General features: G+C 40.7%; 1 protein-coding gene across 1 annotated transcript in view; it reads left to right on the top strand.

Annotated features, from left to right (window-relative positions):
- The window catches only part of LOC126187316 (ubiquitin carboxyl-terminal hydrolase isozyme L5), an 80,143-nt gene that overhangs the window by 6,670 nt on the left and 49,565 nt on the right, over positions 1-23,908 (top strand). The window contains exon 2 of the mRNA XM_049928320.1: positions 10,298-10,361. Within this exon, the coding sequence (XP_049784277.1) occupies positions 10,298-10,361 (64 nt within the window). The remainder of the gene's footprint in view (positions 1-10,297; positions 10,362-23,908) is intronic.

Genomic DNA, 23,908 nt, shown 5'->3' with positions numbered 1-23,908 from the left:
GGGCGCAGACTGTAATTCTTCGTAACAATAAACTGCTTGCTAAGAGCATGACGTCACAACTGTTCACATTATGTTCGTTTGACCAGTTGCCAGCGGTCTGTTGCGCATGCGCATTTGACTCGCGTATAAGCAGTACCTTCTCCCGCTTCCCGCTTCTTGAAGTTTGGCTGTTAGCTGCATCGGTAGTAGCAGCAAGCAGTCAGATGCAAACGAGAAAAATTTTTCTCGCGCGCCCTAGCTGCCAGATTCGCGCTTGCACAGAGTTGTCTGAGTTGTAGTGGGGAGGGGGTTAGTCTCCACGTGACCCGTGTTTACGTTAAGTGATTTCGCTGCTTCTCTTCGTGTACAGCTCCCACGTCAAATGAAAACAAAACGGATTTCTGTGGCCGGGAGCTATCAAGTGAATTAAAATGCATTCACATAATTACAGAGGGCAAAAATATATTATTAATTTCAGTTTCTGATTTTATTTTCTTTCCAAGTTAGTAGCAGTCAAGCATTAATCGCCTTGCAGAAGAATGAAGTTATTTTTGCAAGTTTGCTAAAGAAATTCCGCTGAGGCAATCATTTTATTTGAAACGAAGTGTTTCATTTAACAATTTTGGGTACTTCCAACTGTTCGGTGAATTTCAAGTGCACGTTATCATCTTCTGCCATGTATGGCATTATGCCATAATAAAGAACCAAACATGAGATCGTAGAGTACTGGTACTCCAAGAAAATTTACATCCCAAAAACCACACTGAAAAGCTTAATATCAGATGGGACCTACTTCATTGTGAATCTGGAAAAAAAACAATGTGCACTTCAAGCCGAATTATGCATTTTAGTATGATTCACGAAATTTTGATGCCTTTTGGAGTATCCTCTAAAAAAATGGCTCTGAGCACTATGGGACTTGACATCTGAGGTCATCAGTCCCCTAGAACTTAGAACTACTTAAGGGGAGTTGGAATGCCCTATCTCGCCAATGTTAAATTTGCTAACTTTGTGTACCTTTTTCTTTGGAACTATTATCTTCAGAACTTTGAAATTCTGGCAGAGGTTTTCAGCATATATTGTGAGCCCACTGAACTAGAACCAATGTTTTCTTTTTGTTGGTATAGTATTTATGAATTTTTTACCATTAAGCCATTTTTTATTGGAAAAAGTATAACATAAACTTCCCTAGTTCAGAGAATAAGCCAGTTCTTGTCATGATTCTAGTTCAGTGGCCTCTTTGAACTGTTTTGCAGCATTTCTGAAAATTTGAATGTTGTTGGTTGAGTGGTTTATGAGATAAAGGTACATGTAACACTAAAAATGTCAAATGCCAGAAAATGCGATTAAAGTAATTTATTATGAAAATTCACAAATACCTTTTATTCTATTATCAAAAGTGTCCAGCAGAGTAATCAGGGTCATCTTCTAGTTCTTCTTCTTCACCTAGAAGCTTTCTTCTCCTTGCTGCCCTTGCTTTTTTTGTATTAAATTCAGCTGCATACTGAGCCTTCCTTACTCGCACGCTGTCCAGAAGCTGAAGACCTCTGATGGTGTTGATACCAGGAGCAATGCCGAGCCTTGCCATGACCTTTAGCCTACCCATATGACCATCATTGAATGAAATAACAGCATCACTGACTCCCCATTTCAATGTTTTTATCCCAACAAATACATTCTTAGGTACACGAGTCCAAATGAGGTTGTTGAACGACTCGTTTTGATTCTGGGTACAACCATGAAGACATTTTCGCAGAAGATCAGGATGCCCCAAGTCTCTATATATTGGTTTAATTACTTCCATAACAGCCAATGGAATATAATTTTTATGGTGATAAGGATCCCCAGTAGCTTGAGATTTTCTATAATTGCACCATGACTGAGGACCATCTGGACAAGCAAAATGTTGAGGATTATCATCAGTTGATGATCGATGTAAATATGTGGCCCATACAGCTTGTCTCATTTCCTGCAAATTATTTGCATTATTTCTTATTGCCATACCATAGTATTGTTGTAATTCATTTATAATTTTATCTGACAGGCGACCTCTAATGGTTTTACCATCTGACAAAATTTTGTCCTTCAGATTCTGTTTCAGTTTCCTTAGACGAGTGCCCATTCGTTTCTGAACATGACCGACACATTCTAGTTTAGTTATTGTCTTATTGACATATGGCATGGATTCTGTAACACTTTTGTATGCCTTGGAGTCCCCATCTCCAAGGAATTTTGTGTAAAATACTCCCCGTTCTTTTTCTGATCTGCTAAACATTTTCACAGCAGCGGCAGCCTCCATGCCTCCACTCGTACCTTCATAATTCTTGCTACATATGTGAGCTGCTTCTATCTTACCAGATGCACAATGGTAACAATGTTTAGTGAGCACTTCATAGTCCAAAACTTTACCGCTGTCCACACTAGTAACAGTAGCAACAGCATTTTTGGATGTGTGACCCCTTTTCTGCCAGGTTCCATCAAAAGCAACAGGGATATCTGGGTTTCCTTCATTTATATATTTTGCTTCACTGGCAGCAGCTTTCATTGATAAATCTGCTACAGACTGAACAGCATCTCCTATCACTTCAGTGTAATTGTCAATTTTAGCAGGTGGAGGTGGAAGATTCATTATGGCACAAAATGTTTGAGCAGCAGTATGTCCTTTACCAATTGCTCTCATTGCATACATTAGCCTGATATTACTCTCAAACAAATTGCTACTGCATGTTTTAGAGCTCCAAAAACAGGTCTCATTTTCACAACTGGCACAAACTATAGCAATTTTGCAGGAAAGTCCTATAGATTTTGTTATGTTCATATCAAAAGAACCTCCACAAAGATTACAACACAAACATTTCTTCATAAACTCAGTAAAAACAGGAAAGTCGACTAAAACATATTGTTCATTAGAAGCTTCATCTGTAATTTCACTTGCACAGTTTGATAACTTCTTTTTTGATGCACTGGTGGGCGTGTCTCCTTCACACATCTCAGCTGTACAAACGTCAGAACTTTCACCAGCATCAACAGGTGCTGAAGCAGAATCACTTGAACAAACGTTATTTGTAAATCTATTACCGCGAAACTTTCGCTTTTTAAATAATGATGCACTCCTAGGCATCGTAGAAACTACGCACTCACCACTGAAAGTCAAAACAAGACAGATAACAAACTCCAAATGAGCGACAAACTAAACTCGAGGCTCAAAACAAACACTCACAGATCAAAAACTGAACAATAAACACAGCTAGTCGTAAAAACAATGGTACCTATGGAAGGATCAAAGATTCTACAACTGAAGAGTGAAATCCACAGCCTTCTATATGTAATGTTTTCGGAAATGCGAAGATTTAAATGTGTACAAATCACAAGATGGGTAACTTTGCTGGGCGCACATGTAATTTTGAAAAATTAAATAAAAATACTTCCAATTGGAATTTCTTAACAAATTTTGCACCATTTTAAGCAGAAAATTTCAAATTAAGTTATAAGGTTAAAAACTGAAAATGTGAATTTTTTCCATTTTCCGGCATTCCAACTCCCCTTAAACCTAACTAACCTAAGGACATCACACACATCCATGCCCGAGGCAGGATTCGAACCTGCGACCGTAGCGGTCGCGCGGTTCCAGACTGACGCGCCTAGAACCGCTCGGCCACATCGGCCGGCGAGTATCCTCTGATGCCCTGTTTCTTTTATGGTGTAGTGTAAGCTCTCTTAGTGCTTTATACACACGAACTTCCTACACCACTGCAGTTGCACACGCACAATAATTCGTTTTTGGCGCTCTCTGGCAACTGGTAAATCGAACCTATAACTAACAGTATTGCGAACGGTGGTTAGAAAAGCGTTACTTTCAAACTAAATTTCTTTTTACGCAAGATGAATTATGTTAAGTGTGTGAAAGTGGGATGGATATCTAAATCACAGAGCGTTCGAAACTGAACAGTTTGAGGACCAGCCACTTCAAGAATTTCGAGCCGAGGCATTTATGTCACAATTTTAAATTTACTGGCACATTTGTGTGATGTATCATAAAGTATATCACACCAAAAAAAGACCAATATTACACGTGAAAGCTTAGCTTTTCTTGTAGATATACGGTACTGTGTACATTAATGTAAACCGTTAACTTTTCCTATTGTGTGTTCGCGTTATGTAACCAGTAATCTTGCTAGTGGCTGACTATAACACGTGCCCTATGCTCTGAATAGCTGCTGTCATCGGCTGGCGAGATCTCGCGGCTTGAGATATGACTCGCTTACAAAAGGACATCACAACCTCGGTTGCAACGCTCCGGAAACTAACAAGCTGTGTTTGGTGCAATTCGAATTTATACTTTCGTAATACGAAAATATGCAGCGTATATGTTGCTGCAAATCAAAGGTCTTTCCAAAACTTCTCTTTTCCGGCTTTTCTTTTTTTTCCGGGAAGTTCTACGCGATTATATAAATCGTTAACCATTCAAAGGATTGATAAGTTTTACAGTTCCGAGGGAACTTTTTCTGTGCTAAGTGACAGTAGGTCGCCCGGGAAAAAGCATATTTTTTAAACGGGATATCCGGGAGAAATCCGGGAATTTTTTTTCCTTGTCCCTGTATACACCCTGAATCTATCTGATACCTTTTAGAATCTCCAGGGTTCTTCCATGTATACAACCTTCTATCATGATTCTTAAACCAAGTGTTAGCTATGATTAAGTTGTGCTCTGTGCAAAATTCTACCAGGCGGCTTCCTATTTCATTTCTTAGCCCCAATCCATATTCACCTACTATGTTTCCTTCTCTCCCTTTTCCTACATTCGAATTCCAGTCACCCATGACTATTAAATTTTCGTCTCCCTTCACTACCTGAATAATTTCTTTTATTTCATCATACATTTCTTCAATTTCTTCGTCATCTGCAGAGCTAGTTGGCATATAAACTTGTACTACTGTAGTAGGTGTGGGCTTTGTATCTATCTTGGCCACAATAATGCGTTCACTATGCTGTTTGTAGTAGCTTACCCGAATTCCTATTTTCCTATTCATTATTAAACCTACTCCTGCATTACCCCTATTTGACTTTGTGTTTATAACCCTGTAGTCACTTGACCAGAAGTCTTGTTCCTCCTGCCACCGAACTTCACTAATTCCCACTATATCTAACTTTAACCTATCCATTTCCCTTTTTAAATTTTCTAACCTACCTGCCCGATTAGGGATCTGACATTCCACGCTCCGATCCGTAGAATGCCAGTTTTCTTTCTCCTGATAACGACGTCCTCTTGAGTAGTCCCCGCCCGGAGATCCGAATGGGGGACTATTTTACCTCCGGAATATTTTACCCAAGAGGATGCCATCATCATTTAATCATACAGTAAAGCTGCATGCCCTCGGGAAAACTTACGGCCGTAGTTTCCCCTTGCTTTCAGCCGTTCGCAGTACCAGCACAGCAAGGCCGTTTTGGTTATTGTTACAAGGCCAGATCAGTCAATCAACCAGACTGTTGCCCTTGCAACTACTGAAAAGGCTGCTGCCCCTCTTCAGGAACCACACGTTTGTCTGGCCTCTCAGCAGATACCCATCCGTTGTGGTTGTACCTACGGTACGGCTATCTGTATCGCTGAGGCACGCAAGCCTCCCCACCAACGGCAAGGTCCATGGTTCATGGGGGGGGGGGGGGGAATTACCAACTACTACTACTCCATTTTTGAGGGGCAGACATATAAACAGATCAGGGGAACAGCCATGGAACCAGGATGGCTCCTTCGTATGCCAGCCTTTTCATGAATTTCTTGGAGGGGCTTTCTTGGGATCCATCAGCTTCAGTTTTAGGTTTAGATACATTGATGACATAGTAGCAGTGAGGCCGACCTGTTAAAATCCCTGGAATCTCTAAATACATTCTCCCAGTTAAAATTCAGATGATCCTATTCCGAATTAGTATGCCATTGTCCTTGATGTTGATCTCATCACCGCTGAAGGCCAGCTACACACTTCTGTTCAGATTAAACCTACAAACAAATAGCGGTACATAAATATTGACAGTTGCCATCCTTTCCATGTGAAGCATTCCCTCCCATACAGTCTTGGCATTCGAGGCAAACATATTTGTTCAAATGCAAATCTTTACAGCAGTACACCACCATTCTTGCTTCAGCATTCACTAGACATACTTACCTCACCAGCCTAGTTCAAAGGCAGATTTCCTGGGCCGTCACATCCAATTCTGGTACTACCGTTATGTAAACACTGTTTGGCATTTTACATTAGCATGACTACCACCAAGTTATCAATTAGGATGAGTAGGTATAGGCAGGGGGTGTATACTGGTAACACACAGTATCCTGTTGCAGAGCATGCAGTTCAACATGACGACCATGGTGCCTGTTTCACCACATGTGCCACATGGGTTCTTCCCTTAGACACCAATTTCTCAGAACTCCACAGGTTGGCACTGGCGCTGCAGCATGTCCTTGGTTTTCACCACCCACCTTTCCTTAATTTATGTTAATTTCTTCAGCCTCGGCATTTCTTCACAGTGACCATTCCTTTCTTCACTCCATTTTAGTTTCCTACATCTTTCCTATTCTGACCAGTCTGTTTTTCGCTTCGGCCTTCTATCACATATAGTGCTCTTAAACACTGGAAAATCCAGGTTGGAATGTAGAAATATGATGAAAAGGATAGTTGCTACTCATCATATAGAGGTGCTGAGTCGCAGAGAGGCAAAACGAAAAGACTGTCAAATAAGTAAACTTTTGGCCAAAAGGCCTTTTACAGTGGTCAGTTTGTGTGTTTTGTCTAATGCTGAAGAAGATCATTTGGTCTTTTTGTTGTGCGTATCTGTCTCTCACCATCTCTGCTAAATGGTGATTAGCAGTCTACCCTTTTCTAATATTGTCATTGGACCAAAGGCAATAGTAGACCCTTCTGCATTTTGACACATTTCTCTCAGCTCATGTTGAATTTTCTGGTTCAGAAGTCATCTTCACTGATGGCTATAAGGTTGATGATCACTTAGCCTGTGCCACCTTACATTCTGGGGGGTCACTAACATCTACATCTACATCTACATCCATACTCCGCAAGCCACCTGACGGTGTGTGGCGGAGGGTACCTTCAGTACCTCTATCGGTTCTCCCTTCTATTCCAGTCTCGTATTGTTCGTGGAAAGAAGGATTGTCGGTATGCCTCTGTGTGGGCTCTAATCTCTCTGATTTTATCCTCATGGTCTCTTCGCGAGATATACGTAGGAGGGAGCAATATACTGCTTGACTCTTCGGTGAAGGTATGTTCTCGAAACTTTGACAAAAGCCCGTACCGAGCTACTGAGCGTCTCTCCTGCAGAGTCTTCCACTGGAGTTTATCTATCATCTTCGTAACGCTTTCGCGATTACTAAATGATCCTGTAACGAAGCGCGCTGCTCTCCGTTGGATCTTCTCTATGTCTTGTATCAACCCTATCTGGTACGGATCCCACACTGCTGAGAAGTATTCAAGCAGTGGGCAAACAAGCGTACTGTAACCTACTTCCTTTGTTTTCGGATTGCATTTCCTTAGGATTCTTCCAATGAATCTCAGTCTGGCATCTGCTTTACCGACAATCAACATTATATGATCATTCCATTTTAAATCACTCCTAATGCGTACTCCCAGATAATTTATGGTATTAACTGCTCCCAGTTGCTGACCTGCTAATTTGTAGCTAAATGATAAAGGATCTATCTTTCTGTGTATTCGCAGCACATTACACTTGTCTACATTGAGATTCAGTTGCCATTCCCTGCACCATGCGTCAATTCGCTGCAGATCCTCCTGCATTTCAGTACAATTTTCCATTGTTACAACCTCTCGATACACCACAGCATCATCTGCAAAAAGCCTCAGTGAACTTCCGATGTCATCCACCAGGTCATTTATGTATATTGTGAATAGCAACGGTCCTATGACACTCCCCTGCGGCACACCTGAAATTACTCTTACTTCGGAAGACTTCTCTCCATTGAGAATAACATGCTGCGTCCTGTTATCTAGGAACTCCTCAATCCAATCACACAATTGGTCTGATAGTCCATATGCTCTTACTTTGTTCAATAAACGACTGTGGGGAACTGTATCGAACGCCTTGCGGAAGTCAAGAAACACGGCATCTACCTGTGAACCCGTGTCTGTGGCCCTCTGAGTCTCGTGGACGAATAGCGCGAGCTGGGTTTCACATGACCGTCTTTTTCGAAACCCATGCTGATTCCTACAGAGTAGATTTCTAGTCTCCAGAAAAGTCATTATACTCGAACACAATATGTGTTCCAAAATTCTACAACTGATCGACGTTAGAGATATAGGTCTATAGTTCTGCACATCTGTTCGATGTCCCTTCTTGAAAACAGGGATGACCTGTGCCCTTTTCCAATCCTTTGGAACGCTACGCTCTTCTAGAGACCTACGGTACACCGCTGCAAGAAGGGGGGCAAGTTCCTTCGCGTACTCTGTGTAAAATTGAACTGGTATCCCATCAGGTCCAGAGGCCTTTCCTCTTTTGAGCGATTTTAATTGTTTCTCTATCCCTCTGTCGTCTATTTCGATATCTACCATTTTGTCATCTGTGCGACAATCTAGAGAAGGAACTACAGTGCAATCTTCTTCTGTGAAACAACTTTGGAAAAAGACATTTAGTAGTATAACAGCACTCCCAACAATACAGACACAGTGTTTTTTTTTATAGCAGAGCTGTTATCTGTTAATCGAGCCATCTGTATACTTGCACTCGACTCCACAAGAATTTCCCTATCTGCAGTGAGACTCTAAGCAGTCTACAGGCCAAGAACATCTTCTCTCTGACCTCCAGATTACTGAAAGCCCCATTGCATTCATGTGTACCCCAAATCACATTGAGATACTGGAGAAAAAACTTGTTGATCAGTTATCAAAGGAGGTTACCATGATGAAAATTTTACAAATGTGGGGGATACTGGAAACCAACTTAGGTTTGGCTGGCACTAGGTCTTCAGTTTTAGGAGTCTTGGAGCAGAGAATGGCACGCCATGGGCACTGCGAATGAACTAAGAGCAATAAAAGGTCTGCAGCCACCTGACAATCTTTCCTCCACCTATCCCAAAGGGAATCTGCTGTCCTTTACCAGTTCCATATTGATCTCAGCTTATGACCAATTTCTCAGGTGAGATGACCCCAGCCTGTTGTCATTTCTGTTTAGAGTGGCCAAACTTCACTGCTTTGCAGCCACCACTGAAGCTCTGAGTATTCATTACCTTTGCTGCTGTTAGTTGACAACTTCCACGTGGCACATATAGTCATGTTTTATCTGAGAAAGAAGTTTATTCACCAAAATTTGAAATTTGCACCACGGTCTCGTTACCTCTCTCCATCTGGGATGGGAGGCAATCTTGGCAGCTGCAGAAGTTGAGCTCAGGCCACAGGAATTGCACTAGGGATGCTCTAGATGCTTTTGGCTTGACACATTTCCCCAACCTGACGGTATTTTACCACTTTCTTATTGTTGATTTTCGTGACCTACTTTTTTACTTGGTCCTATCCATTAGATCATACTGGACCGAGCGAGGTGGCGCAGTGGTTAGCACACTGGACTCGCATTCGGGAGGACGACGGTTCAATCCCGTCTCCGGCCATCCTGATTTAGGTTTTCCGTGATTTCCCTAAATCGCTTCAGGCAAATGCCGGGATGGTTCCTTTGAAAGGGCACGGCCGATTTCATTCCCCATCCTTCCCTCACCCGAGCTTGCGCTCCGTCTCTAATGACCTCGTTGTCGACGGGACGTTAAACACTAATCTCCTCCCTCCTCCATTAGATCATACTGCAGGAGAATCAGATGGATTTCCCACATTTTTCTTATGAAGTCCTTTAGGTTTTGATTGTTAAAGGGCAAAGGTATTGAAGACTTCACGGTTTCATTTCATCTTCACCAATTAGTTAGTCTTTCTGAAATTGGTTGTAATTTTATTTATTTATTTTTTCCTATAAATATATAAAATTTAAATTTGGGTTAAGGTCAGAAGTTAAATGACGAAGCAAAACTTCTGTTTCCATTATTCACAACAAGAGCAAATCACTTGTTAAATGACTAATTACATACACCTCAACTATAATATCATTGCTAAAATTTAATAAGTTTTTTGGATGATAAAACTCATCTGCTATAGTTTCTGCATATGTGATGAAACAGGAGTGTACACTGCCTTCTGACAAATTAAAGTACATCGTCATTTACATTTTGTTTTAAACTGCAGTGGTTGCTGAAATATGTATCATGGATTGTGTTACAAAAGGTACTAGTTAACATTATTAATAATTTTTACAGGTGTTAAAGGGGTCCAAGTAGAAGAATTGTGGAGTCTAGATGCAGAACAGTTTGAGAATTTGAAGTAAGTTGTCTTGTTAAGCTGTATGAATATTTCACTAATTATCCATTCACAGTGTCATGCGGAAACACACAATTGTAAGTGTTTAATTTTTAGTTTTTAATTTTGTAAGCAGGTGTTCTGGTTGTTACACAGTTGTATGATGACTGCTCCCACACAGCTGTATACAAAACAAGCACAAGAAATTTATCATTATTAAATCATGTTTCTCATTCTTAAAGGTGAGGATGAAAAGATGGTCACAAAGTAGACGAGACACTGAACAGCAGGCAGGTGAAAAGAACAAAGTTCCTTGTGTCTTGGATAATATCGCCTTTCAGAGGGGTGTGAGTGCGTGTATGGATTTGTTAGCTCTTAAGTAGTTTTATCTAACAGGTTAATTATTTTCAGTGTTTTCTAAATGACTATCTTCATATAAACGTATCTTGGTGTTTCCGTCACTCTTAAATATGAAATTCTCCTTTCCCAGTCAAGTTAAAGGGTACATTAACAGAGTGTATACGACCTGGGAGATCCAGGAAAAACCCGGGAATTTTTCATTGTTTTATTTACCAGTTAAATTTTTGTTATTTTGACCGGTAAGAAGGATACTACTGTATCTTGCTTCTGCAGAATAACACGGCAGTAATAAAACATGAACGAGAGGGGGGGGGGGGGGACGAAAATAAAACTTAAGTCACAAAAGAAATGTGCCATAAACAACAACAAAACACAAGCGTCTGCCAACCAAAGTGAGTCAAAGGCTTAGGAAGAACATGCAGTGCTTCCTAACAACAAATTGCTTCTGATGAGCGTGACGTGACAACTGTTTACATTAGATTAATTTGAGTAGTTGTGTGCGGGCTCTTGCGCATGCACAGTTGAGTCACGTATGAGTAGTACCTCCTCCCGCTTCTGGCTACAGATGTGTGGCTGGGCACCACTATCTAAATTGCTCCGGTTCAGAAATATCGTAGATCCGGGGCTGATACTCAGAGTAGTCTGAGTTGCAGTGGGGAGGTGGGTCGTCTCCATGTGACCTGTGTTTAGGTTTAGTGAATTTGCTGTTTCCTCTTCGTTTATTGCTCTCACATTAAATGAAAACAAAATGGATTTCTGTGGCTGGGAGCTACCAAATGAATTAAAATATGTTTGCATAATTACCAAAGGCTAAAATATGTTGTTAGTTTCAGGCTTTATTTCCACCTTTCTGGCAGTCAGGCATTAATCGCCTTGCAGAACAATGCAGTTATTTTTTTTGGTTTGCGAAAGAGATTTGGCTTTTATTAATCTTTTGTGCTGAGGCAGTCAATTTATTTGAAACGAAGTGTTTAATTTTACACTGTTGGCTAGTTTCAACTGTTTGCTGCATTTCAAGTGCATGTTTTCCATCTTCTATCTCGTATGGCATTATGCCATAATAAAGAACCAAAGATGAGATAATACAGAACTGGTACTCAAGAAAATTTACACTCGAATCTGGACATACAAATGTGCACTTTAAGCCGAATTATGCATTTTAGCATGGTTCACGAAATTCTGATGCTCTTGAAATATCCTTTGATGTCTTGTTTCTTTTATGACATAATGCAAGATCTTTTAATGTTTTACACATACGAACATGCGGGCTTCCTGTGTCATCATAGCTGCGCAGGCGCAGTGACGCCCGTTATCTGGCGCTCTCTGGCAACTGCTGAAACGAACCAATTTCTAACAGGTCACAGGAAAATATTGCAAATGGTGGTTTGAAAAGTGTTACTTTCAAAGTAAATTTCCTTTTACGAAAGATAACCTATGTGCGAGAATATATAATGAATTTCTTAAATCGCAGAGCTTCTGACTCTCATTTAAAAATCTCCTCTTTGAGGACGACCATCTAGAAGAGTTTCGAGCCGAGAAGATCAGATATATATGTCGTTATTAAAAATTTTACTGGCACATTTGTGTTATGTATCTTAAAGTGTAACACTCGCAAAAAGATCAGCATTGTATGTGGAAGCTTAGCTTCTCTTGCAGCTTATTAATCTTAGATACCAATATTTGTGAAAGCTTTGTTTTTCTTGTAGCACCACTATGTATATTAATTTAAACCATTAACTTTTCTTTTTTGTGTGTTCGCACTACTTAAGAGTGATCTTGGTATTGGTTGACTACATCACGTGTCATATTCTGTCATCAGCTGGCGAGATCACGTGACATGAGCTACGACTGGCTTACAAAAGCATGTCGCAATCTTGATTTCATCGCTTTGGAAAGTAACATGCAGAGTTTGGTGGAATTCAAATTTATAACTCCATAACATGAAAAAATGCAGCGCACCTGTTGCTGCACATCAAAGAGCTTTCCAGAACGTGTGTTTCCCCCCCTGGGTTTCGTTTTCTAAACTGCTGGCAAATTTTACGTCTGTGTAGAAAACCATAAACATTCTAAGGATTGATAAGTTTTACAGTGCTGAGGAAAAGTATACTGTCACTTAATGCAGAAAAAGTGTATTTTCACCCGAGAGAAAGTGTATTTTCAAACGGGAAATCCAGGAAAAACTCCAGGATTTTTTTTTTTCCTTGTCCATGTGTACACCCTGATTAACATTTTTTTTTTAACTCATACACAAGTGAGAGAGCTGTTGTATAAGAGATTAAGATTGACATAATAGTGCCTGTAAAAAAAATAAAAATAAAAAAAAATAAAAAATTACGCTTTTGTCATAGGGATTGAAAGTTTGGTTTCAACAAATGTCTTCATTAAATGTTTATGGCTTCAGTAAATGTCTTCACTAAATGTTTTAGAGCACCAGTATACCAAGGATTTTTGTACTCCGCATTGCTGGGTTTGGGTATCAGAAAGAAACAAAATTTAAAGATGAAATGGTAACTCGGAATAAAGTAATTTTCACTTAGTGGACTGTGGTTAACACACACACACACACACACACACACACACACACAATGCGGAAGTTCAGATGTCAGAAAATAGTCATGCTGTAGTGAATATGGTCCTGCCCAGTAAAATGTTGTGGAGCTACCAATCTTTGGGTTGGTTAACACCATTAATTGGAAAAAGCACAAGAAAACAAAGGAAGTCACACAGAATATTTTTAAGACTGTGCTTCACCCAAACACTAGAATAACTTGGTTTTTATTCTTAGACATAAGAGGATTGCCTATTGCAAAGCAATATGGACTGATATGATATCATTGAACTATGAAAGAGAAATTAATTAGTTAGACTCTGTGAGTTATAACATTAGCAAACAGCAAACTTGACTGTATTGGCTCCTAGGTAAAAGGTAAGAATGATCGACATGTAACTGTCTAAAGACAGGGACGTATGAAAGTCATTCTGTTCACATTCATATGACGTTATCAACAGGCTTAGACATTAACCCCTCAAGAAATCCCGCTGTATTGTAGGACACTAAAGTACCCATGATTATAAAGGGAAAATTAATTTTTCACAATATTGACATCAGTTACAAAACAATTTCACTTTCTCATTTTTGTCTCTCCCACCATTTCTAAGACTCCAAACCATCCTCCTCTCTTACCATGATGAATCCTATCATATATTACATCCGTTCTTTTCAAAAATATGCCTTTGCACTATCAAAATTAAGGTCCCATATCCTGTTTGTGGATGTAATCCTACTCTACATCAGCCTCTTTTACATTTCAAGTACTGCACTCTCTTGCACTTACCTAACTAATCTGTGACATTTGTGCCTCATTTGCCCAGTTTCCACTTCACCAGACTTCTCTCATCTTACAAAATCGTGCAGTTATCTGCCCCTCATGTTTCCTTTGACGGTACCATCTGCCAAGCCAACTTTAGACTGCAGCAACATGCCAGACTTTATCTCAGAAAGCTGTTACACCTCCTTCTAAACTACCTCAAAAGTGGCGTTTCTCTTCCTGTCCCTTTGCAGCTCCCCAAACAGCCACACTATCAACCTCTTCAACAAACAGAGCTTGGCAAACCACCTTAACATCGCATACCCTTCACCTCTGCCTCCCAGACCAGTCGTAACTCATAATCACAAGAACCAGTCACAACAGTACAGTGTTCTCAATCTCTCATCCAAAGCACTCTCCCTCCCTGAACTGTCTGTATTATCCAAGGGTCTCACTTTCAGCTCTAAACCAGCATCTAACCATGCTGTTTCAGTGAAGAACCCATTTCATTTACAAACAATGTCAGCTGGAAATACCACTTTGCAACCCAATTCCAAAACCTTTCCAACAGCAAACCTAACATTGAATCCTGCCTTGAACAGTTCTGACCATGACCCCAACTTAATCCACCACTATTACCTTAGAATAATCCCTTACAAGCCTTGCAAGAATTCCTCACATCCAGCATTGCTTCACAACCTTTCCTCAGGTCTCTACAGCATGACCCGAACTTGTCCTCAGCAGGGCTCCAGGCTCTACATTCTCTGATGACTTCATCATCATCCTCCCAGCAGACAAAAGATTTACTGCTGTGGTATTTAATGGACAGAAGTTTGTTAGCAAAGGACTATGCCAGTTGTCTGACATCTCTACATACAGTGTCTGCCACCAAGGTCTCATCCCTGTGATTCAGACTGACCTGCTGTCTCGTAAAAACTTCAGGCCCCTCACAAGGACTTACAGCTCAATCCATAGAACTTCTTACCCCCACTCAAACCCCGCACCCCCACCTTTTACCTTCTTCCTAAGATCCACAAACCCAATCATCCTGGCCATCCTACAGTTGCTGGCTTCAAAGCACCAACCGAACATTTATTTGCCTTGCAACTGATAGTACAAAGACATCCCCCCTGTATTAAAGGTACCAACCATTTCCTAGATCATCTGAAATCTGTGCCCATACCATCCCCACAACACACCTTGCTTCTCACCATTGATGCCATCTCCCTCGGTCTGCTGCTGAACATTCACTCAGTCAGCGCCAACCTGATTGAAACCTATGATATCCTTTTTGCTCATCCCTAAATACCTTCTCCCAATTAAATTTTACACGGTCCTATCCCGAATCCCATGCAACTTTCCTTGAAGTTGATCTCATTGTCGCTGAAGGCCAGCTACACACATCTGTTCAGATTAAACCTATTAACAAACAGCACTACTTAAATTTTGACTGTTGCCATCCTTTCCTTGTGAAGCTTCCCCTCCCATACAGCCTTGGCATTGGAGCCAAATGTATTTGTTCGGATGCGGCAATACACCACAACTCTCACTTCAGCCTTCATTGAACATAATTATCCCAGCAGCCTAGTTCAAAAGCAGGTTTTGCAGGTCATCACAACCTATCCTGGTACTGCTGATTCCTCCAAAAACAACTTCAGAGTGCACCACTTGTCACCCAGAATTATGCTGGTTTTGAATGTATCAATCAGCTACTTTGACAAGGCCATGACTTCCTAAAATCGTGCCCTGAGATGAGAACATTCTGTCTGAGATTTTGCCTACCACACCTAGAATAGCTTTTCGTTGCCCTCCCAATCTCCGCAATATCCTTGTCGATCCCTATGCTCCTTCTGCAGCCATCTCCCTACTCTATGGCTCCTGCCCCTGTGGCTGCCCCCACTGCAAGACTTGCCCTATGCAACCTCCTGCCACAATCTGTACAGCCCTGTAACTGGCAAAACACATATTATCAAAAAGAGAGCCACCTGTGAAATGACACGTCGTATACCACCTGCTATGTAGAAACTGTTCGGCCTTTTACATCGGCATGACTGCCACCCAGTTATGTCAGGATGAATGGGCATTGGCAGAGGGTGTATACAGGCAACACAGTATCCTGTTGCAGAGCAACTCTGTACAACACAACACTCATGACCTCAGTGCCGGTTTCACCACAAGGGCCATCTGTATTCTTCCCCCAGACACGTTTCTCAGAACTACGTGGTGGGAAGTAGCACTGCAACATGCCCTTGGTTCTTGCCACCCACCTGGCCTTAATTTACAGTAATTCCTTCTGTCTCAGCATTTCTTCACTACTCCCTTTTTCATTCCATTTTAGTTGTCTACATCTTTCATTTTCTGACCTGTCTATTTTTCGCCATCCCCCTGCCACCTCTGTTACATACAAAGCACTTAGCTTTTGACTCTTACTAACTTGAGCACGATGTTAGTAGTAATCTCTGTCTTTCATATTTCCCTGTCTTCCACTTTTAAGTTGGACAGGTTTAACCCTCCAGCAGGCGCGTCAACTTTCATGATGCCACTATTCACGATGTATCTCGTGGATACATGCGACGATTTTTGTGGTTTTTTGTTTGTTTACAGGGTCTTTTTCTTTTGTTTTTGTTTTAAATTGCATTTACCTTTATTGTTACAGATTTTACGAATACTGAAGTGAACATCAGGCTCATTACACTTTCAAATTAACAGAAATATTTGACATTTTGTAATGAAGAAGTACATAAATTTTTTTAAAAAAATAGATTTTATTATAGATACAAATAAATTATTGAATTAATCAAGGCATGTCTCTTTTTACTGATTGCCCTCTACAGAAAGACATTGTTCACAAATTATTTTTACGTGCTTTTGCAAGCAAAGATGTCTCAGCAAGTATACATGTGAAAAATTCGGTACACAAGTCTTTTTTGTCTCCCTGTAGCATGACTGGCACCTTTTTCTTTTCTTGTTTTCTGATTCCAAGGATTGTTCAGCGTTTTCTTACTCTTTTCCTTTAGGTTTGTACTTTACTGGCATTGACTTTATATCATCAGGTAGAGTCATAATGAGAGCTCTTCTTTTAAGATGATCTTGCAGTAGAGTCAGAGCCAAAGTTTGAGGTACTCGCGCCGATTTGAGTATTTATTCTTGTTGCCCAAGAAAATTACTCTTGAGTTGATGCCTGCAATGTTCAACAGGTGGAGAAAAATCACCATAGGCATCTTGTTGACCTAGCTACATTGTAGGTTGCACAGAGTTTGTCAACTACATCAACTCCAGATTTGGTGTCATTATAGTGTAGAATAATTGCTGGTTTTTTTCTCTAAACCTTCCGAAACCTCACTTGACGATACATGCATACTCGAAAGGAGGACTACAGTTTTCCCTTTTTTCGTGACATACGACACAAGGGTTTCATTCTTGCTGTAGCCAAATACGCTATCATATTGCTGTCTACTTTTTGGTGCTACGAAATTCGATGGCAGTTCCTTCGTGTTTTTTCTAATTCTGCCTACAAACGACAGTCTCCTTTTATGCAGTTCTCTTACTAACTCCAAACTAGTGAACCAGTTATCTGCTGTAATGTTTGTACCCGTCCCATATATTGGTTCGGCAAGTCTCAGAACTACTTCTTTGGCGGAGTTGTTATTCTGAAAGGTCCTTCTGGTTGTAATCCACAATATATTTCCATGTTCTAAGTATAATAAAGCTTGGCATCACATAGGCAGAAAATTTTGATGCCATATTTAGATGGTTCGGATGGTATGAACTGACGAAATCCACACCAGCCTCGAAATGCTGGTAGCTGCTCATCAACTGTGACGTTCTGACCGAGGGAGCAATGTGTCTTGCAGTTATTCAAACACATGGTGAACATTTCCCTCATGGCTACTAATTTGTCTGTCTTGCGCCGTTCTTGTCTTGTGGCTCCATCATCAAAACGAACACATCTTATTAGGAACAGGAAACTTTTTTCGGATATCGTCATTCTAAAAATATTCAGACCAAGATCATCTGCTGTTCAGAAGTCGTGAACATTCTGTCGACGCCCACGGAACACACCAGCAAGGTATAACAAGCCAAGAAAGGCTTTTATTTCAATTGCATCTGTGTCCTTGCAGTCACTCTCGCGAGCAAAGTTTCCTTTTATATCAGCTATACGCCTGTTAGTGTTGACCACAATTAGATCTAGGATATCATTACTGATGAATAGGCTCCAGCAGTCAATTTCAGTTACCATTTTCTTTGCGTCTCCAAGTACCCCAGGCAGTTTGGTTAGTATATTATGAGGTCGTGTCTGTGTTGCTTTCCAAGGCACTTTCCTCCATTTAGTTCCGTCCTTACCTAAAATAAAAAAATAAGTACATTACACCATTATTAGATATTGTTATTATTACATCTGAAAGCATATTTATTGTCTTTCCTACTCACCAAAATAGTAATGTTCATCAGTTTCCTGCACTTCATTATTTTCCTCTTCATCAAATTCATGATCTGTGTCTGAGTCTACAGATCGTGTTTCAAGTACAGCTTCGGTTTCTGAAAAAGTTTCTGCAAGATCATCTTCATCTTCAATGGATACCTCGTTGTCCAGAAGAAGGCGATGTACTTCTTCCAAATCCTTAGGATTTTCTAGACCATATCGTTTACTCATTTTGAAAGAGAGTACACGTAGCTACAACGAAACGTTGCTTCATTCAGAAGACAACAACGCAACTGCCGACTTGCGTACGCTGCAAATAATGCAACAGCTGCAGTCATTAACGGCGACAAAGCGTTACCCGAGTAGGCGCACTGTATCTGAGAGATACAGGCGGTACACGTTCCCTCACCTGACTCATTTATGACCTTGTCAGTATCGGGATAAGACTGAAATGCCTGTGAAGCAATAAGAAAGGTATGACACAAGATGTCGTGGGCCAACAAACCGTTACCACTGTTCATTGCGGTAATATTAGAGAAAAAGTAGGTCGTGTATCTCACAGATACATGCGCGACTGTCGGAGGGTTAATTTTTAAAAATCTTTTTTTAACTTTCAAGGGTAATGTATGTCTTCACTGAAATTGTTTCCTACTAATTTCTTTGTTACAATGTTGCAGTTATTTCTTATCACTTTCTTTGTTGCAGATATTTCTTACACTTCATTGTAGTTCCTTGTCAGTTTCTTTGTCGTGGTTTTTCATTGCAGGTTTCTGTATAGTAGATGTTTAGTGCTAATTTGTTTACTGAAGAGGTTGCTAAGAAATCTGAGACCTCCAGTGAGTTCTGTGTTTTCATGAGAAATTTGCCAGTTGACACAGTTGCAGAGTGTTTCGTGAAAAGGATTGTTTGAAATGTCTTCTGACTGGAGCCAAAGGAGAGTGAGTGTGCTGACTATTTGCTTATCTTGGGAATAAAGACTGTTTCAAAGTGAAGATGTTTCCAGTGACGACTTTGTGTTCTAAATGTTTTGACAGAATAACAACAATGATAGTATCTGAACAAGGTGAAGCCCCCCATGGTGCAGATGATATAGATGATGAAGAATTAAATATCCTGAATCAGTAAACTACAGAGTTAGGTGTTAATCCTGTTAAGAAATCTTGGTCAGTGAAGTCGAGTCATAAGCTCTGTGAATCAAGAAAGTGCAGATAAATTACTAAAGCTATGGATGAATACTCACAGCAAAACTGACCACACTCTCCAAAATAGGAATTCCATCTTTACAAGAAAATGAACCAAAGCACTCTTGCACCCCTTGCCAGGAATTTTTCAGAAATATCGATTCAGCTGTTGAATAGTGTGTATCCCACAATGAAAAAGTGCAAGTTTTAACTACACTCATGCTCATAAATTAAGGATAATGTTGATACATGGTGAAACAACACTCTGGTGGGCAGTTGTTGGTTTAAATCACCTCGGGGTATGACCATGCGGTGCATTTGACTTGCGGTCGTCGCTGGGTGACGCTAGCAACATTCCACATACGCAGAGGTGTGTTGGTGCATGTCAGAGTACGGTGCAGTGTGTAAGTGTGCAGACGTTTTCAGATGTGCTAATGGTGACTGTGTGTTGAAAGTGGCTCAAAGAACCCATATTGATGATGTTATGAGGGGTAGAATACTAGGGCAACTGGAGGCTGGTCAAACACAGCAGGTCACAGCACAGGCCCTCCATGTGCCACAAAGTCTGATCTCAAGATTATGGCAATGATTCCAGCAGACAGGAAACATGTCCAGGCACTACAGTACGTGACGTCCACAGTGTACAACACCACAAGGAGGCCAATATCTCACCATCAGTGCCCGCAGACAGCCACGGAGTGCTGCAGGTAGCCTTGCTCGGCACCTTACCACAGCCACTGGAACAGTTGTCTCCAGACACACAGTCTACAGGGGACAATAATAATAACAGTTGAAGGTCAAAAAGCTGTGAAAGTGAAGAGGTACATGACTCGCAGTATTAAAGAAACTTTTGCATATTATAATAGCAACTATACAACTTCACATATTGGAAGACCAAAAGTTTATGCACTGCAACCTAAGTGGGTTGTTCCACACCCACCAAGAGATGCCAGTTTATGTGTGTACTGTGCAAATTTTGAACTTTGTGTGGTAACTTTGAAGAACTTATTGCAGCATCTGACACGACACCTTGCCAGGGCGTGTGAAGTCATTAGCAGTCTGTGACTTATAGCGAGAGACTTCTTTGTTTCAAGAATGTGGTGACTGCCCTGGAAAGGAGGACTGTCGTTACAGGCACTTGGCCTGGGAGACATAGCAGATAACTCTGCAGAAATTACATGTGCGACATGGGAGGAAAATAAACTAATTAAGAAAACCGTGGCCTTTGACAGTTTCATTGATGAACTTGGTAAATGGTCAGTGAAAGCAGTAACACACCAGGATCTGAAGAAATTGCAACACCACCACATTCCGGAAGTGAAAGGGTGTGTACAGGCTGAAGAACTATACCCAGGCCAGTGAAACATGCCACTTGGCAGCTCGCATGTTGTTGGCTATACTATGATTACGAGGTTGCAATAGCTGCCCACAACGCCGAAGTACGTTTTGTAAATGTAAGCCACAATCGCCGTTTTTACGTAACTACAACAAAGTATGTTTTTCTAACAGTGGAGAGAAAGATGGTGGAGACTCAGCATTTCTATGAAAAGTCGTTCCAAATTGTTAACATAATAGCTGCATGTAAAACGTATAATAATGTAACCCTAAGCATACCAAAGAACACACTATCCACAACCATAGAAAGAAATAAAGCAAAACATGCATTGCCTATTCAATTGTAGAGAGAAAGAAGTAATTCTGTATACATTTACACTCACCAGTTTACGATGACAATGGCGCAATTCCATCCAGTTCTCCTTCACTATCATCGGTATTGGCACCAAAACGTCTTCATCATCATCATCATCATTAGGAGAAATCATTAATTGTACATTTCCATTTATAATCCCATCCATAACCTGTGCTTCTTTTATGAGTTTAGAAACATAGTCTACTTTCTTCCTCCATGAGGTAGCGTCTACAGTAGCAAGACCTTCACGTAGCAGCCTTTCCACTTCTGTTATAGTAAAAGTCTTGTTACTTCTAATGTACACCTCGACGTCAATTAAAATCAATTCAATTCGATTAAAATGGCAGTGATAAGGTGGTAGCCCAGTTACCAAGTGACCCTGTTTCCTTGCAGTTTCATCCACAATGTATTTAGGCGTCACAGACTTACTTTGTTTTACAAGCGAGTATAACAACAGGTTTGTCATGCTCATGTCCGCAGCAATGTCTCTCGCCTGCAACCACTGCACCATAGTTTCTTTATTGTCACTACTGGTAGGAGGTTTATCTAAAATCACGGAATGGTACGGTGCATTGTCCATCACAAACGCTTTCAAAACACTAAATTGGAGCAACATATTTTTAAACCACTGTAGAAACCATGGGTGGTCCATATCCTCATGATAGTCACTGGTTTTTCTTGATCGAAAAACTACAAATCCTTCAGGCACAAAGCCGTTTGGAGATCCTGCATGGGCCACGATTAATCTGAATCCTCTTCCTGTTGGCTGATGACCGCTGCTATTCGGAGTATCATCTGTCCAGCATTTGTCAACTGACTCTCCAGCGTTGATCGAGGTTTCATCTAACCATATGACTGAGTGTATGTCCTTTCCTACAATTTTGTGTAAGAAAATGGTATGAGCTGCAACGACGTTAGCTTTTTCGAGTAACAGTTTTCATCCATCTAACTTTTTCAAACGGAAGCCATCTTAAGTGACTTATCCCTCGTGAGAAAAGTTCACTTCCTTTTAAATAAATTAGCAACTTCGCTATTGTGGGGTATTCTTTTCTTTTGTGATATCCATATATGTGCATCAAATTGCATCAGATTGGAAAGAATCAATATCTGTAACAGGACAAGGCTGCATTTTTTTTTTTTTTTTTTTTTCCAGAGGTACTTAAAAAGACACCGTTTTTCTCACAGGGATTTCTTCCACACTGTTTACTTCAGTGCCTTGTAAGTCTTGAAGTAGCACCCCCTTCCTTACAACTGTTCTTTGACTGAGTTGTAGAGTTTTTGAGGTATGCACTAAAACTTTATCGGTGGGAATCGAAGCATGCCCATGAACAAAAACAATCCCCTTCCCCTTCGTAACTCGTGCGACGTGCGACCTCCGTAGCAATTCCAAAGCCTGACTATTTAATGGGACCCTACGGCGCAATGGATTGTCGCTTGGTAAACATCATTTTGGTGACATTGTTTCATAAATAGAAACTGTAGTTAATAGGTAACACAACACAACTGCAGGCGGTCACATTAACGTACAATTTTTACATGGAAGCCGGCAATGTGGTAGCGTTTGACGCTTTAACTGGCTTTTGTTCGGTCCTGTTATTGATTCAGAAGATGCAGCATGTTGCATGCCTCACTAGTTTGTCTGTTATATTGCCAACTTTACAGCGCTTGAGGAGTGACCTTGAAGTGACATGTTTCAGTGGCCCGGGCATATGTTTAGTGCTTCACTGTGATTTTGCTGAGAACTGGTCTGTAATTCTCCCACATGAAGTACAAGGGCATCATTGGAGTAATGGTCAGGTTTCAATTTTTACAGGAGTGACATATTTTCAAAACAAAACCACAAGTGTTGCAGTTATTCCTGATGACACAGGACATGTCTGCACATGCTTTGCTAGCAATGCGCAAAATTCCACTGCAAACAGGGGCAGAGAAGATCATCATTATTTCTGATGGTGCTCCTAGTCATTTTAAAAATCGTTGCCAGCTGTGTGAATTGAGTAAGTCGCTTCTGCCAATTGACTGGGTACACAGTGCTTTACTGGTCACAGGAAGGGGCCTTGTGATGGTGCAGGAGACCTGCTGAAGCACCATTCTACAAAACTCAATCCTTCCAGACCAAATACAGCTGCAATTCAGAATGCTGAGGATCTTAAGAGAGTAATGAAATCTCTCATTCAAAGCCATCATTCTTTTGTCCAAAGAGGAAATCAAAGAAGTTTGAAGAAGAATGGTCCAAACAAGCTACCCCTGTGAAATAAATTCAGAAGAGATATTTTTAGATTCAAAGTGATGGGTTAACTCACATTGCATGCACTTGAAAAAGCAAGAAAGAAGAAATTTTGTTCGCTCGGCCAATACGTCAGAAACAGCAGGATAATATTCAAATTCACATCCTGAGGAGGAGGATGTTTGCGGCATGTTTGTGTAACTGTGATTGGTGGACTGCAGAGATTATAGACACCAGTTATGAGTTAAACGAAATTGTAGTGAACTTTATGCTACCTCATGGACCAGCTGCTGGATATAAGTTTCCAGCTGAAGAACACCACCACCACCATCAGTACTCACTTCCTGTTCACAATGTTTTGAAGATTGTAAGTGCTCCAGTT

Source organism: Schistocerca cancellata, chromosome 5, assembly GCF_023864275.1.
Source record: "Schistocerca cancellata isolate TAMUIC-IGC-003103 chromosome 5, iqSchCanc2.1, whole genome shotgun sequence".
NCBI lineage: Eukaryota > Metazoa > Arthropoda > Insecta > Orthoptera > Acrididae > Schistocerca > Schistocerca cancellata.
The sequence above is the reverse complement of the archived record's forward strand: the minus strand, read 5'-3'. Positions and strand labels throughout refer to the sequence as shown.